An 18,055-nucleotide genomic window follows, 5' to 3' on the forward strand; every position below is an offset into this window, starting at 1 on the left:
GTTCCGAAGGACTGGAAAATTGCAAATGTCACTCCACAGTTCAAGAAGGGAGGGAGGTAGAAGAATGGAAATTATCGGCCAGTTAGCCTGACTTCAGTGTTTGGGAAGATATTGGAGTCTATTATTAAGGATGAGAAATCTGCTGAAATTCTTTGAGGAAATAAGAGACAGGATAGACAAAAGGGAATTGGTGGATATTTCAGAAGGCCTTTGACAAGGTGCCCCACATGAGACTGCTTAGCAAGATAAGGGCCTATGGTATTACAGGAAAGATACTAGCATGGATAGAGCATTGGCTGATTGGCAGGAGGCAAAGAGTGGGAATAACAGAAGTTTTTCTGGTTGGCTGCCAGTGACTAGTGGTGTTCCACAAGAGTCTGTATTGGGACCACTTCTTTTTACATTGTTTGTCAATAATTTGAATGAAGGAATTGATAGCTTTGTGGCCAAGATTGCAGATGATATGGAGATAGGTGGAAAGGAAGGTAGTGTTGAGGCAGCAGGGTGTCTGCAAAAAGACTTAGTCAAATTGGGAGAATGGGCAAAGAAGTGTAGATGGAATGTTGTGTTGGGAAGTGCATGGTCATGCACTTTGGTAGAAGGAATAAAGGAGTGGACTATTTTCTAAATTGGGAAAAAATTCAAATATCAGAGGTGCAAAGGGACTTGAAAGTACTTGTGCAGGATTCCCCAAAAGTTTACTTGCAGGTTGAGTTGGTGGTCAGGTCGGTGGTTAGGAGGGCAAGTGCAATGTTAGCATTAATTTTGAAAGGACTAGAATACAAAATCGAGGGTGTAATGCTGAGGCTTTATAAGGCATTGGTCAGGCTCCACAAAGGACTGTGAGCAGTTTTGGGCCCCTTACTTAAAGTATGAGCTGGCATTGGAGAGGGTCCAGAGGAGGTTCATTAGAATGATCCCAGGAATGAAAGGGTTGACATATGAGGAGCATTTGATGGCTCGCTGTACTCGCTGGAGTTTAAAAGGATGAAGGGTGACCCCATTGAAACTTATCAGGTGCCGAAAGGCCTAGACAGAGTGGATATGGAGACGATGTTTCTTATAGTGGGGGATTCTAGGACCAGAGAGCACGGACTCAGAATAGAGGGACATCCATTTAAAACAGAGAAGAGGAAACATTTCTATAGCCAGAGGGTGGTGAATCTGTGGAATTCACTGCCACAGACGGCTGTGGAGGTCAAGTTATTGGAATATTTAAGGCAAAGATTCATAGACCAGGTGTCAAAGGTTATGGGGAGAAAGCAGGAGAATGGGGTTGAGAGGGATAGTAAATCAGCCATGATGGAAGCAGACTCAATGGGCCAAATGGCCTAATTTTTATTGAATTAGGATGCCTTATTAGAATGGTCCTCTGTCTTATGGTCTTGTGGTCTCTCCAAAGCCTTGACATCCTTCCTGTAATGGGGCGACCAGGAGTGCCGGCTAACAAAAGCTTTATATACCTTCAAAATTACTTCCTGACTTGTTAGAGGTAACACAGAGTGGTGGGTGCATGGAGCACACTGTGGAGCTGGTGTTAAAGGCAGATCAATTAGGAGCATTTAAGAGATTCTTAGATAGGTATATGGATGGTAGAAAAATGGAGGTCTTTGTGGGAGCGGATAGAACGGACTTGGACTAGGTTAATAGGTCAGCACAACGTCATGGGTCGAAGTGTGCAGTGTGCTATACTCTTCTATGTTTCCTTGGACAGCGCTCGACGCTGTATTACACTGTCCATAATTCCACCACGGTGGGAGCTTGCTGTGCACGGCTTGGCTGATGGATGAGTCACATAACAGCGGTGACGCGCTCGCTCGCTTGAAAGCTCTTTGGGAAAACCCAGAGAGCTGTGAGGGCTGGAGGAGAGCGAAGTCTGTCTTCGTGTTCCCGTAGAGTAGTGGGGGTGGTGGGTTTGCCCTCTATCCCAGTGCATGGGTTCTGACCACTCCAGTCTCTGTTTTGCAGTGACACCAACAAACTCTACAATGATGACTCAAGGTCCTGTCAACTCCATTTCCTGGGTCTCTTACGCCATTATTGCTGTGGGAACTGTGAGCGCTGTCGGGTTCATTGTATTGATCACCTACTTCTGCATCCGGAACTTCCATGGTGAGTGCACGGCTCGGCAGCACTGCTCCTCTACCTCCACACACACCCTCCCCTCCATGTCCGGCCCATAACCTGGCTTTTTCCTTGTTTTCCAGAGCCCCTGGAGTCAGCCGAGCCCAGCGCCAGCAGCCAGCGGACCCAGTACCATGTGAGTCTGTGATTTTCGGAAGGTGTGGGTCTGACGTTTAAGCCAGGGCTTCCTCGCTCTCCTGCCGAACCCTTCCCACAGAACCACGGCAGGCCCTGTGGCCCGTCGGCCCAGTGCTAGCTCTGTGGAAGGATGTCCAATCAGTCCTGGTCGCCGGCTGAAATTCCTCATTTTAAGCATTTTTCCAAATCCTTTCAGAAACTTTACACCGATTCTACATCCCATCAACCTTATAGGCAGTGAGTCCCAGATGACAGCGTTAGCCACATCCCTCCTCTCCCTCCACCCCCAGTTCTTCTGTCCATCACTTTGCCATGCTTGGAGACAGTTCTTTCTCATTTATCCCATCAGTGATCAGTGTGACTTTGGATATCTCTGTCACACTTGATTTCCCTCCACAACCTAACATACCTTGCCCTGAAAGAGTTACCATCACTGTTAAACAGGGAGGATGGAGGAAGGTCAGGATGATGATAACTGCAGGGGACTGACGTCCAGTGGCCAGAGGTCCAGTGGCTGAGGTCCGGTGGTCAGAGGTCCAGTGGCCGGTGGTCAGAGGTCCAGTGGCCGGTGGTGTGACACCTGGCAGGGCCCGTTGCCTCCCTGGGGCCAGAGTTGACCTTTTGCAGTTGCGGGGCATTGTCAGAAGTCACACCCTGTCGTGTACCATTAGCAAGGTGCTGAGGCACGTCTGCAGGAGAACCGTATGGCAGTGCCATGCCCCAGCGCCTACGGAAACAAAGAGTGGTGAAGATAAAGTCTTGGGATGGGAGGAAGGGTCCCGAGGCCACAGTACCCGGTCAGGCCAGGATCACACTTCCACAGAGCTGGGTTCACTGCTGGGTAGGTATCCTAGGGATGTGTTGGAGTAGGGGTGGGGGTGGGGGAGGTGGTTAACAGAGGGGAGGGACCGAGAAAATGAACAGGGATATGAAAGCAAAAACACGACTGGAACAAAAAACAGGGCCAGACTAAAGGAGAATAAGGAAGTCCCAGGCAGGTTTGTAACACAGGGAGCACATTAAACAACAGGGGACACAAGAGATTCTGCGGATGCTGGAAATCTAGAGAAACACACACAAAACACTGGAGGGACTCAACAGGTCAGGCATCACCTATTGAGGAAAATGAACACTCGACATTTGCCCTTTGCCCCTTGCATCTGTCACCTCCCGGCTTCTCACAGCATTCCTAATCCGCACGCTCCCACATGTATCCACCCATCACCCATGCTCCTGCTTCTCCCCCTCCCCACTCCCTTTTATTCAGATTTCCCTCCTCCCCCCTTCTTTACTTCCAGTCCTGATGAGGGGTCTCAACCCAAAACGTCAACTGTTCACAACCTTCCATAGATAGAGCATGACCCCACCACTTACTGTGCAAGAATCTTAGGCACCATAGCTATATATACACGACTAAGACTTTTGCACAGTCCTGTATATTAAACAAGGCAGGCGAGCTGCAGGTGTGACTAAACCAGTGGGACTGTGAGACACTAACAGAGAACAGCCATTATAAGGGGGAGCTATTAACAGTGGAGAAGAGGAGAAGTCTCAGCTACTGTCTGCAGTTCCTATTTGAGGCACTCATTAGATTAAAGGCAAGAGTTTTGTCGATGATAGAAACCGAGAGTGAAATTGAACAGTGAACGTAATCAGAATACAGAGACCATGTTGCTAATATAAGGTTGCTGCCAACAGTTTAGAGGGGAAGTGAAAAGGGGAAATAAGAAAGGCAGCTATAAAAGGCTATCCAAGATACTTTGCAGACGCATGAGCAGGAAAAGAGCAGTAAGCAAGAAATGGAGCCAAGCAGACAATAAAAGAGAAACTTGGAGCCTGGCTGAGTCATAATGGAGTATATCACACGTGCTTAAAACATGAAGAAGCTGCTGAGGTCTCAGCAAAGGAAGATGTGCGTAGTTAAGATTCTAAGTGGATTATCGGTTGATAAAGAGGGGAAAGGCTAGGTACTTGAAAGACAAGGTGGATAATTCACCTGCTCCAGATGGAATGCGTCCTGAGGGGGTTAAGAAGGGAAACTGCAGAGGCCTCTCCATGAGGATTGAGACATCATGTTGTACGTAGTTGGAAAAAGCATTCACTGGGCCACAGGTGGAGTACCGTGTACAGTTTTGGTCTCCGCACCACAGGGAGGGTGTGGTAGTGATAGAGGTGGTGCAGAAAAGATTCACCAGAACGTTCTCTGGAATGAGGGTCTTGGTTATGAGGAGAAACTGGAAAGGCTGGGCTTATTCTCACTGGAGTGCAGGAGGTTGGGGGGGTGGCACAGGTAGGGCAATCACAGTACCAAGGCAGAGGAAGTATTGGACATGAGCTTAAGGAGAGAGGGGAGAAATTTAAAGGCGATCTGAGGGGCAAGTTCCTCACATGGAGGGTAGTGGTTAAAAGACCATAAGCCGAGAGGGAACAGAAATAGTCCATTCAGCCCATCGAGTCTCCTCTGCCGTTCCATCATGGTTGATTTATTAACTCTCTCAACCCCATTCTCCTGCCTTCTCCCTCACTAATCAAGGATCTTTGACGCCCCTACTAATCAAGAACCTATCAACCTATAAGACCTTCAGACATGGGAATTACCTGGAAAGAAGTGCCAGAAGAGGAAGGTAGAGGCAGATACAGTCACAACGTTTAAAAGGCAGGTACTTGGATAGGAACAGGGTGATTCACAGAACTGGTGCGGGTAAATGGGTCTGGGCACCGGTAGGCAATATGGCCAGTATGGACAGGCTATGAGTCTACAAGCTTTAAAGGTTCAGAGGTAGCGGCTGTGGAGATGGGTTCACAGACACACCCTGCACACAGAGCGGTCAGTGTAAGCTCAGTGCCGGATAAAGGTTTAAGGTTTGCTTGGTCACGTGTACTGTGCATCGAAATGTGCAGTGAATTGCGTCATTTGCGTGAATGGCCAACACGTCGAGAATGTGCTGGGGCAGTCCACTGAGGCTGTCCTGCTCCCAGAGCCATGATAGCATACCCATACGTATGTCTCTGGAATGTGGGAGGAAGCTGGAGGACCCGGGGGAAACCCACATGACCAGTGGAGAAGGTACAAGCTCCTTGCACACAGTGGTGGGAATTGAACATCAATTGCTGGTACAGGAAAGCATTGCTCAAACTGCTACACCCCAGGAATCAAAACTCAGGGATGTCACTGGAAGTGAGGAGTGGCTGGAGAAAGCCCCAGTGTAGCCCCTTTTCCTGGGCTCATCTCCTACACACACACACACACACACACACACACACACACACACACACACACACACACACACACACACACACACACACACACACACACACACACCAAAACCTCCTACGGTGTGAGAAATTGGACCAATATCTCCAGATGGACCTGATCAGTGTTGCTCCAAGGTTCGAACCAAGTAAGGACAAATTGTGGAGTCAGGGTGGGGGGTTGGGGAAGGAGAAGGGGGTGGCAGAGAAAGGTACGAGCCGAGGGTTTACAGTTTAATTTGACTGATAGTACTGAAGATATCAGCACACCCTGCGGTTAAACACCAGTCCTGTGTTTGGACCCACTGATGACCACTACCCAATGCTGAAGTTCTCCTGGAGATGTTCTGACGCAGTTTTCCTCCAAAACCCCAACTTCCACCTCTGTAGAACTGCCTCTTCCACCAATATTTCAACCAGCCAAGGGTGACACCCTTGGCAGTGCCACAGCTCGTTCTCAGATCAATACTCCAGCAGTGCCCAACTGCTGACCCTTGCCCACACCAAGACTAAGCTCAAGTTCAGGTTTGTTGTCATCTGAATGTACACATATACAACGTTCCTCCGGACCACAGTGTACCCACTACACAACTGTAAGCCAAAATATTACACTATAAATAAGTTAATAAAATAAAATGCAAAATGCATGTAGTAAAGCACAGCACAGGTAAACAGTTCACTGCCCGAGTGATGAGGCTTCGAGACTTCAGTGCTGGCAGGTCACCAAAGTCTCACAGCCTGAGGGAAGGAGCTGTTACCTAGTCCTGATGTTCCTGCACCTCCTTCCTGGTGGTAGCGGGTGAAAGGGATTGCGGGATGGGTGGTAGGGATCCTCAGCGATGCTTAAGGCGCACTGTCTGCAGTGCTCCCGGCAAATGTCACAAATGGTGGTGGGGGGCGGGGGCAGGGAAGGAAACCCTGGTGACCTTCTCGGCGGTTTTTACTGTCCTCTGCAGGGTCTTGTGGTCTGATGGCTTGCAGCTTCCGTACCACACAATGAGGCAAGGTGTTCGGCTTTCCAGGGCCACACACTGACTCATAATACAACACACAGACAGACAGACACACACACACACACAAACACACACACAGACACAGACACACACAGACACACACACACACACACACACACACACAGCTTCCCCCTCCCGCACCCACACAATACCCGCCATAATTAGAACGTGATGGAGTTCAGAAAGGAGGCCCCCTTCGGCCCAGCATTTCTCTGCCGCCCTTCTGCGCTAATTCCAATTACTGTACCTACATGGCGTTCTGCTTCACCTTTCCCAGTTCACTAACAATCACCCCGCACCCCTTGCTTCATCCTGTGGCCAATTCCTTTCGTACATTGCTGGGTTAACCCCTCTCCTCCCTTCACCGAGCTCACCCCTGCTCCTGGCTCGGGGGTTCACGCTACACGGTCAGCTGGGTCACCGCACCTTCAGGTCCGCACATGCTCCACCCTCACGTCCTTCTTTCAAGCCCTACACCGATGGCTACATTATTCCTCCCAGCTCTGCTTCTGTTCCACTCGTTCACGTCTGCACCTGCCTTCGCCGCTTCACGGAGCTCCACCCTGCTGGGTCTGCATCCAGATTCTCTCCACGTCATCCTGCTGCCTCTGTATGAATCCTTGCCACCAACCCCCCCACCCTTACCCCCTGCCCGTGTCGCCGCTGGTGCTCAGGGCAGCAATGAAGGTCAGGGCTTCCTTCATCACGTCAATAGCCTCCTCTCAGTTTTCACTACTGTCAGTCATGCAAGTCCTGACTGGAGACCCATGAAATACCGTCGCACTCAGGTGTAGAAGGATTTTTTTTTTATTACTGTTTCCGTAAAAAAATTGCTTTACCTGTCAGGGTTGTTAGCCCTGAGCTGCAGCCCCCCGAACCTGGAGCACCAGTGAACCACTCATAGTCTGGCCTCTACCCTTTGACCTGTTTGGCATGGGCGACCCTCCCAAGAGACAAAGCATAAAGCCCCGACTCCAGCCTTCATAGGTCTCTGAGTCATTGAGGCACGCAAGCCGCCAAACCACGACAAGGTTGTGGTCCTCTTGAGGGTTTGATGTCTCTTGCTTTCATTTTATTCACTTTTGCTCCTGGTTCCCACAGTAATGCGCCTTTCAGTGTCATTCCCAGTACAGCCCCTCTCACGGTGTGACACTTCCTCAGTAGTGGTGGTGTAGTATAGGACAGAAGTAGTTCCTTCGACCTACGATTTCCATTCCGCCTTCCTATACTAATTGTATTTACCCTCCACCGTGTTTCACTTCACTTTACTACAACCTTTTCATATTTCCCTGTCCACTAACAAGCGCCCCGCTCTCCCTGCCTCACCCCGCGGCCGAATATGGTCGTCCATTCCTGAGTTAGTCGCCCCCTCAGTGTGACCAACCCTATGCCTGGTTCACCCTACACGGTCCGCGATGTCATCGCCCTTTCGCGTCCGCACACGCCCCATGCTGCCGCCTTCCCTGAACCCCATCCGGTTTACCCAATCCACTCCTGATCATCCGAACCTGCTATCACCGTACCACAGGATACCACCCCGCCGACCGCCCCCTCTGTGCCCGGAACATCTTAACTGATGCACAATCAGTCATCACGTTGGACCTGAGAGCGAAGCCTCATCCTTATCTAGTTATAAAACTATCAAGCACAAGGATGCGCTAAGGAGGGCAACAGGGCGATGGAGGGTGGCCATGGAGCAGATTTAATGACCAGGTGACTCATTGGACCAATTCCTTGAAGAATTACCCTGACTGATCCGCGCCACAGGTTTCTGTCAGCAGCCCTGGAATTTCCCACTGTCTGTACCTCACTCCGGTGACAAATTGCATCTGTCCTCACCTGTCCTGGCTCTTCAATGTACCTCTCCATCATGCATCCCCACAGCCCACTCACACCACTCTACCCCTCCCACACACACCACCCTGCTTCTCCCCGCACGCACTTTGCACCCATCTAACACACCACCAAACATCCCCACACAGGACCATAAGACATAGGAGCAGAATTAGGCCATTTGGCCCCTCGAGTCTGCTCTGCCGTTCGCCACTCTGCTCCTCTCCATACACACAATTATGCCCCTCCCCTCACTCCACCCTGTCTCTCCCCATGCCCCACCCTGCTCCTCCCACACACACCACTCCATTCCTCCACCCCCCTCTCTACACCACTCTGTCCCTCCCACACCCATCACTCCACTCTGCACACCACTACACATCCCCCTGTCCAGCCAGGACTTGCGACTTATCATAATTATGCCATGACTATTAAGTAACACTTCTTAAACTTTGCTTCCAGTACCATCGAAGTAAATCTGGAGAGAATTGAGAGGAATTGAGAGACTGAGGTGCTGCATTACCAGGTTTTATCATAGAGCAGAGACCCTTAGATAGATATGTTAGCATTAGTTCTTTTACTAAATCTTGATTAAGTTTGGCTCTGGACCATGAGCCCATTTAAACATCTTAATGATAAGACAGCTTTGAAAATTTTGGTTCTGCTTTTGATTAACTTGTGTTTGATATTAAGCAGTGAACTGATTGATGTCTTCACACTGGCAAAGTCGGCATGGTTTCCTCAAAGGAAAACTTTGCCTGACAAATCTGTTGGAATTCTTTGAGGAGATAACAAGCAGAATAGACGAAGGAGTATTGGTGGATGTTGTGTACTTGCGTTTTCAGAAGCCCTTTGTCACACATGAGGCTGCTTAGCAAGATATATAGGCATCCGTTAGTCTTGTGAGACCATGGATTTGCACCTTGGAAGGTTTCCAGGGCGCAGGCCTGGGAAAGGTTAAATGGAAGACCAGCAGTTGCCTATGCTGCAAGTCTCCCCTCTCCACGCCACCGATGTTGTCCAAGGGAAGGGCATTAGGACCCATACAGCTTGGCACCGGTGTTGTCGCAGAGGAATGTGTGGTTAAATGCCTTGCTCAAGGACACACATGCTGCCTCAGCCAAGGCTCAAACTGGCTACCTTCAAATCACGAACGCCTTAACCACTTGGCCACACGCCAACACTTAGCAAGATAAGGACCTATGGTACTACAGGAAAGATACTAGCATGGATAAAGCATTGGCTGATTGACAGGAGGAAAAGAGTGGGAATAAAGGGAATGGGGAAAGAAGTAGCAGATGGAATATAGTGTCGGCAGGTGTATGGTCATTCACTTTGGTAGAAGGAATAGACGTAGACTTTTCTAAATGGGGAGAAAGTTCAAAACTCTAAGGTGCAAAGAAACTGGGAGTCCTCGTGCAGAGTGAGTCGGTGGTGAGGAAGGGAAATACACTGTTGGCATTCATTTCAAAAGGACCAGAATATAAAAACAAGGATGTAATGTTGAGGTTTTATACAGCACTTGTAAAGCTTTACTTGGAGCTTTGTGGCAGTTTTGGACCCCTCATGCTGACATTGGAGAGGGTACAGAGGAGATTCACAAAAATGATTCCAGGAATGAAAGGCTTATCATATGAGGAGCGTTTGATGGCTCTGGGCCCGTACTCACTGGAATTTGGAAGAATGAGGGGGGATCTCATTGAAATCTGGTGAATGTTGAGTGGATGTGGAGAGGATGTTTCCTATAGTTTGGGAGTCTAGGACTAGAGGGCTCGACCATTTAGAAGGGAGATGAGAAGGAATTCCTTCAGCCAGAGGGTGGTGAACCCGTTGAATTTGTTGCCACGGGCAGCGGTGGAGACCAGGCCTTTGGGGTGTTTAAGGTGGAGGCTGCTTGATGCTTGATGTCAGGGTGTAAAAGGTTACGGGGAGAAGGCAGGAGAATGAGGTAGAGCCATGATCAAATAGCAGAGCAGACATGATGGGTCAAATGGCCTAATTCTGCTCCTCCATCATATGGTCTTATGGACAAAGCTCTCCCGCTAGATGAGAAACAACAGATGGTGTTTCATCAAAGAAGTAAACAATAAAGTAGAAACAGCAGGTTATGGTAAAAGCTATCCATAAAATGAGGAATTGAATTGACTTTATTTTTTACATCCTTCACATACATGAGGAGTAAAAATCTTTACGTTGCGTCGCCGTCTAAATGTGCAATGTGCAATCATAGTAATTTATAATAAATAGAACAGTCAATGTAACATAGAAATACACTCAAATCAGTGTGAGTTAATCATCTGACGGCCTGGTGGAAGAAGCTGGCCTGGAGCCTGTTGGCCCTGGCTTTTATGCTGCAGTATCATTTTCTGGGTGGTAACAGCTGGAATAGAGTGTGGTTGGGGTGACTCAGGTCCCCAATGATTCTTCAGGCCCTTTTTACACACCTGTCTTTGTAAATGTCCTGAATCATGGGAAGTTCACAACTACAGATGCACTGGGCTGTCCGCACCACTCTCTGCAGAGTTCTGCGATTGAGGGAAGTACAGTTCCCAGACCAGGCAGTGATGCAGCCAGTCAGGATGCTCTCAATTGTGCCCCTGTAGAAAGCTCTTAGGATTTGGGGGCCCCATACCAAACCTTATCAGCTGTCTGAGGTGAAAGAGGCGCTGTTGTGCCTTTTTCACCACACAGCTGGTGTATACAGACCACATGAGGTCCTCGGTGATGTCGATGCCAAGGAACTTAAAGCTGTTTACCCTCTCAACCCCAAATGCATTGATGTCACTTGATCATTTTCACTCTGTAGACTGTAGAAGCTTGCTGTGCATGGAATGGCCAAAATAAAATGCTACTCTGCAGGTCAGCATATCTGTGGAAAGAGAATTAAGGTTTTGGATGGGGAAAAAGCCCTCAGCAGATTTGTAAAGAGGCTCCAACCTGAAATTCGGTTAAAGGGGGAGAGAGAAGGGGCTATGGGGTTTGAGAGCGGTGTGGGTGGGATATTGAAGGGTGTGGGAGGGAGAATAGAGTGGATTAGACTGTGGGACTTTAAAGGGTACAGGGAGTGGGTTCAGAATGCCTGCCTGGCTGTTGGTTAGTGCCCAGCCTAAAGGCTTCACTTAATTTCAACCTTACCCCACTGCAGGGCCCTCCCTCAACCACACCTGGGCCAGATTGTACTTGAGGCCAGAAGAATGGTCTGGCGACAGGATTGAGTGTTCGGCTGTTTCTGGTTGTTTTGTCAGGGACTGAGGGAGTCAGACAAGCGTGGGCAAACACTTAGCACCACAGCATCGGGGAGGAGGAGTAACCTCCACCATTCTGGTGTCACAGCCTCGAGGGGCTGTGGTCCCTCTCACTCAACATGACAGAGGGGCTGGATGACCTCCATCTGTTCCCGTTACAGAGGGAAGAAATGCACTTTAGTTGACCCACACACTCCCTCGAGCGTGGGGTATCTGTGATACTAGTAGCTTGACTTTAACATAAAATATTAGTGGCAAAATGCCTTAGTAACGTGTCTGTCGGAATCATATTAGCCTTGCTCAGTTTTGTTTTGTAATTCAGCATGTATTATTGATGTTCAAAACTCATTGCTTCTTTTTTTCTTTTAAGAATATGACTGAAATTAATGAGAAACCTACAATTTATGAAAATATGAATGAATTTTCTGAAGACATCAGCTCTTCGAGTCGCAATCCTTTGACTGTTAATGAGTCCATTTCACCTCAAAGTCAGAAGAGGGAGAAACCCTCTTGCACAGAACAGCAAGACGCCATCATCTATGCCTCCCTGCGTGAATCCGTGCTAAATAGAAAATCATCTCTGAAGATCACTAACAACGAAGACACAGAATATGCTGCCATTAATATCAAACATTAAGTGGAATGGGTTTTAGCCCACAGTGAGAGACACCCCAGGAGAAAGGACAAAGTCCAGATAATGGTTCCACTGCTTGCTAGGCAGGTTTGGTACCAAAACGTGCAATAGACAACCACTGCTCCTGCTGATACTAACATAGAGCAAATTGAGACGTTTCATGACAGTAGCTGAGATCTATTCACACGCCAGAGACTAACTCACAGGATGCAGGATTCTGCTCTCACGGAAACAGTCCCTCTTGGCCAAAGCTGTTTATATCTTCTATGTATTTTTCTTTTTAACTAAATCAGGCAATGGATTTACCGGGACTTCCGAACGTACGATTTTGATGATTTGCATCTTGTGAGAAACTGCTACAAGAGGAAAACTCTTAGCTCCCTTTTTTTTCAAAGTGGACTTGCAGAATGTTTATTTAAATAACGCATTTAAAATCAAATATTTTAATTACCGTAATTATATTAAATGGATAAATTTTTAGCAAGCTTACTCTGTGTTAACTAATAAATTCTTGATTCTCAAAGTAGCTTGCATAGAGAGAGAGGAGGTGGACTGTTCGACTGTGTCCATTCCATCTCTGACACAGATTCCTCACTTACTCCACAACATCACCATTAACACGGATCACCTGATCATTTTCACACTGCAGTCTGTGGAAACTTGCTGTGCATGGAAAACACCCCCCCACACACACACACACACACACACACACACACGCATTGAAAATGCGGGAAACACTCTGCAGGTCAACAGCATATGTGGAAAGAGAGTTAAAGTTTTAGGTGAAAGCAAACCCCTTGTCAGAGTGGCAAAGAGGCTCCAACATGAAATATTAACTCAGTTTCCCCTCCCTCAGATGCTGCCTAATGCTAGGCCTAGCTTGGATGAGGCATCTTGGTCAGCATGGACCAGAGGGGCCTGTTTTCGTGAGTATAACAATCTCTACTAGATCTTGGATCCATAAGGGATTAATGATATATTAGAAAAGTTGACTTCACCATCACTTCCCAGATCTGTGAGAGTAACCAGCCTTCTATAACAGTTTGAAATCTGTATGATTTTATTTTAAGTTACATTGCCACCTGTATGCTTTTGAACAAGGTGTTCACAGCCTGGCTCCTATTTTCACATTGCTTAGAATGTGGGTGTTATGCTTTCTGCAAAAATGAAATGGTTCCATTTTACAAACAGATGCTCTATGCTTCACGTCATGTTTGATTGTGCTGTTACACAGGCGAGCAGGAAGAATCTTGGTTGATTGCTACACAGTTCTTTCTTGTACTCACTTGGGATACCAGTTTTATTTTCCCCTGGTAGAGTACACAGAAAGCAGATCTACTACTGAAATTCATCCTTGGACAGAGGAGAGTAACCAGAGGGAGCAAGTGACTGGACAAGGCACGCTTGTCAAAGTTGCACTGTTGGAAAGGGGATTGCTTTATGTCTTGGGGAACGAGCACATTTGATTTTAGAGCACCAGTCCTGTGGTTAATCTACCTCACGGTGCAGAAGCTGCCTGAGGTTTAGGTAGCAGAGAACTCAGCACATTTGTTTTTGTAAGTTGAGCATATCATATTCAAATAATTGTTGCAAAGGGGCCAGCCACTTTGTGTTTGGTGAATGGGCTCGCCTCTGCATGTCAGCCCCATTCAGAGGGACGAGGCTGAGGAATATTTGTGCTCTTGCCATGCACTAGTCACAGTTGCCACATGAATTGGAAGGCCTCAGAATTCTACTTGCTCTGGAGCCAATGTTGAAAGAGTTGGAGAGTTCATCCCAGTGTACTAGATGAAGTTGTTTATCACATTACAATTTGTGGGAGCTTGCTGTGCACATACTGATATCATTGTTCCACGTGTCAAGTGATCAAACGTGAAGACCTTTTTCCTTCTACATCTGAAGTCTTTTTTTAAGTAAATGTACACATTAAAGATTAATTGCCTAAAGTTATTACTTAATGTGGCTGAAAAAAACTAGACAAATTTATGAGAAATGGCAAACAGAATCATAGAAATTATACCAATTTACCTCTGATCAAGTCTGGTTCGAAAGCTGGAAAGCATTTTATCATGTATGTTGATTTCTGGTTCCACTATTAAAGTTGTGGGTGATCTTCATTGTTAGAGAGATGAACAGTGGAACCCTACAGCACTGGACAGAGCATTCGGCCTATGCTGAATGCCATTTTAGACTAAATATCCTCCGTATCCTTATCTGTCTCATCCATATCCTTCCATTCCCTTCATTTGCATATGTCTATCTTAAAAGTCTCTTAACTCCACCAAGTTGTCTGCTTCCAATACCACCCATGGTAACCCTTCATTAGTCACAGGATACAATTGAAGAGCTACATTGCAGCTCCATAAAGATCTTGTTAGACTACACTTGGAGTACAGTGTCCAGTTCTTGTCACCTCGTTATAGGAAGGATGTGGAAGCTTTAGAAAAAGTGCAGAGGAGATTTACCAGGATACTGCCTGAATTAGAGAGTATGTCTTTTGAGTGAGCTCAGATTTTTCCCTTTGGGGTAGATAAGGATGACAGGCAACATACTAGAGGTGTATGAGATGATAAGAGGCCTAGATAAGTGGACAGCCAGTGCCTTTTCCCCAGGATGGCAATAGATAATATCAGAAGACCTCCTTTTAAGGTGAGTGGAGAAAAGATGTCAAAGATGTTTTTTTTTTTACCTAGAGAGTGGTAAATACTTGGAATGTACTACCAGGGCTTGTGATAGAGGCAGATACAGTAGAGACATTTAAACGACTCTTAGGCACATGAATGAAAGAAAAATATGTTATGTAGGAGGCAGGGATTAGATTGATCATGGATAGATTTAAGAAGTCAGCACAACATCATGAGCCAAAGGACCTGTATTGTGTTGTACTGTACTGTTCTATATTCTATTCCATTTGAGGCACCTACCACTCACTGCATGTCCTCAGGTGTTTGACATTCTCACACTGGGGAAAAGATTTTGTCCTTCCTATCTATACATCTAATATAATTTTTTTTAAATCATATATCAGAATTAGAACTAGAATCGGGTTTAATATCACCGGCATATGCAGTGAAATTTGTTGACTTTACGGCAGCTGTACAATGCAATACATAATAATAGAAAAAAAACTGTGAATTACAGTAAGTAGTTAAATTAAATAGGTAGTGCAAAAAATAGAAATTAAAAAGTGGTGAGGTAGTGGTCATGGGTTCAATGTCCATTTAGAAAATGGATGGAAGAAGCGGGGGAAGGCTGTTCCTGACACACTGAGTGTATACCTTCAGGCTTCTATATCTTCTTGATGGTAACAGTAAGAACAAGGCATGATCTGGGTGATAGAGGTCCTTAATGATGGACGCCGCCTTTTTGACAATTAGGCTGGACTTGATGTACTGTGTGTAGTGCTGGACAGTGCATTGTAGAATTAAGCTAGAGAACATGTAGAAAACCATCTCAAGGATGTTACCTGGATTGGAGGGGTCAAATTATAAGGAGAGATTAGATAAATTGGGACAATTTTCCCTGGAGCAAAGGAGGCTGAGAGGTTACACAGCAGAGATTTAAATACTAAGTGTGGCATAGATAGGATGGCTAGTCAGCGTCTGTTTCCAATGATAGTGGGGGGGGGGAGCACAGGTTTAAGGGGAGAGGGAGCAGGTTTAAAGGGGATCTGAGGGTAATTTTTTCACACAGAGTAGTTGGTATCTAGAATGGGCTGTCAGAGGAGGTGGTGGAGGCACGAACAATAACAACACTTAAGGGGCATCAGGACAAATTCTTGAACGAGCAGGGTGTAGAGGGACTTGGAAATAGTGCCAGTAAGTGGGATTAGTTTAGACAGGTAAAATGGACTATATAGATGTAGTGTGCCAAAGGGCCCGTTTCTACCCTGAACTACTCTAACCCTATGTCACTGTAAAGAAAATTGTTCCATAAACTATTGCAAAGATCATTCATGTCAAACCGACTGTGATGATGAACAGCTACGTTCAAATAACGAAAGGTTTGTGTTTGTGCAAATGAAGTACCATATTTCCAAAGCATAGTCACTGTTGCAGTGTTGGAACTGCAGCAGATAAGGTGTGCACATAAAACAACATTAAGAACGATTGTATCAAATTTTCAGTGATGATGGTTGGAGATTGAATTTCAGGCTGGTGTTGAGGCGAGCTGCCCACTCTACTACTAGATGGTTCCCTAGTGGGATGAGTTCTTGACCTCAAAATCCACCTTGTTATGACCCTGTAGCTTATTGTCTACCTGCGTTGCACTTTCTCTATAACTGTTATACTTTATCCTGTATTCTGTTAATGCTTCACCTTGCCCACCTCAATGCACTGTGCAATTAGTTTAACTGTATGAACATATGCAAGACGGACTTTTCACTGTACTACTGTCTGTGTGACCACATAATCAACCAATCTGAATTCCAACGTGGGATCTTTCACACGTAGTTTGAACGACTCATCCAAAAGATGCAAATGAGAATTTAAATCCTGCCAGTGAGCAAAGATGGGAGGAATCCAAATATGATAAAATCTGCAGATGCTGGAAATTCAAAATGCTGGAGGAACCCAGTAGGCCAGGCAGCATCTGTGGGAAAGAGTAAACAGTCGACATTTGGGGCCGAGATCCTATTTCATCGCAATTGTCAGATTGGGAAATCGGAGTCGAAGATACCCCAGCAACACACATCAAAGTTGTCGACTGTACCTCTTCCTAAAGATGCTGCCTGGCCTGCTGCGTTCACCAGCAACTTTGGTGTGCGTTGCTTGAATTTCCAGCCTCCGCAGAATTCCTGTTGTTTGCCTTGAAGATAGCCCATGTGGAAACATAGACATTGCCATCTAGTGTTCACTTACTAATACTTCAACGGGATCACCGTGGAAAATAATCATCAAATCTCCCGATATACCTTTAATGGCATTTCACACTGAAATTTCATTAACTAGAACATTAGAAATATTAATTTTAAAAATAAGAAACTTGCATCATCTCCCTTTTCTCTTTTTCACAAAGTCAAGCAGTTGGTTATTAACAACACTTTGCAATACTATAGCACTAAGCATGTTCTCCTGCAACAACGCAGCTTTGTGTTTCATCGGAGGACAGTGAAATGGCTAACCAAAGAGTTACTTTAAAAAGCGAGAGCCAAAGAGATTTAAAGGAGGGAGTCCAGTATTTCGGGCCTCAGTAGCTGAAGGCACAGCCTGTAGTTTAGAAGTGATTTCGGGCTCAGAGATCTCAGGCAAAGTCAGGTCACCTCTGTGTTATCAGGATGACTTGCACTAAAGTCCCTCTGGATGACAGGGGGCTCAGTACTACGTCTGAAGAGAACTCTAGCTTGCTTGTTCCTTGAGGTGACTTTGGTTTCAATAGTGATGCTATCGAGAACAGCCTATATTGTACATTCATTCAGTCTTGCCTGGAAGACACAAATCATGTCAGTGGGGTTAAACAAATTTAGGTTCAGGGCAGGGAAAAGTCAAACTGAAATAATTGTTCATGCCCATGTGCTTATGCCACACTATCTCGCTATTGTCTTTTACACTATTTATTTATATTACAACATAGTAATTTTTTGTCTTGCATTGTACTGCTGCCATAAAACGTCAGGACATATGTCAGTAATAATACATTAGATTCTGAGGCGACCATGATGTATCAGCCACCACTGCGCTTAGGGCCCTATGCAATAAATGGCCAACGCAGGGATAAAAGATGATTTTTGTACTATAAATTTTCTCTTGGTCCTGCCAACATTAGGGGATGTTTGAATTATTTTTTTAATTGTGCCTTATAAAATAGATTTGGAA

At 46.2% G+C, this 18,055-nt stretch overlaps 2 protein-coding genes across 3 annotated transcripts in view; one reads left to right on the plus strand and one right to left on the minus strand.

Annotated features, from left to right (window-relative positions):
- Positions 1 to 12,728, plus strand: part of LOC140198035 (B- and T-lymphocyte attenuator-like) — a 42,347-nt gene extending 29,619 nt beyond the window's left edge. For both annotated transcript variants that reach the window (XM_072258865.1, XM_072258864.1), the window contains 3 exons: positions 1,969 to 2,112; positions 2,208 to 2,260; positions 11,976 to 12,728. In XM_072258865.1, coding sequence (XP_072114966.1) covers positions 1,969 to 2,112; positions 2,208 to 2,260; positions 11,976 to 12,242 — 464 coding nt within the window. In that variant the 3' untranslated portion in view covers positions 12,243 to 12,728. The remainder of the gene's footprint in view (positions 1 to 1,968; positions 2,113 to 2,207; positions 2,261 to 11,975) is intronic.
- A 4,530-nt stretch (positions 12,729 to 17,258) lies between these two features.
- LOC140198036 (basic helix-loop-helix domain-containing protein USF3) overlaps positions 17,259 to 18,055 on the minus strand; it is a 49,427-nt gene continuing 48,630 nt past the window's right edge. The window contains exon 7 of the transcript XR_011886089.1: positions 17,259 to 17,664. The gene's annotated coding sequence lies outside the window, so the exon portion shown is untranslated. The remainder of the gene's footprint in view (positions 17,665 to 18,055) is intronic.

The sequence above is a fragment of the Mobula birostris genome, chromosome 5 (genome assembly GCF_030028105.1).
Source record: "Mobula birostris isolate sMobBir1 chromosome 5, sMobBir1.hap1, whole genome shotgun sequence".
Taxonomy (NCBI): Eukaryota; Metazoa; Chordata; class Chondrichthyes; order Myliobatiformes; family Myliobatidae; genus Mobula; species Mobula birostris.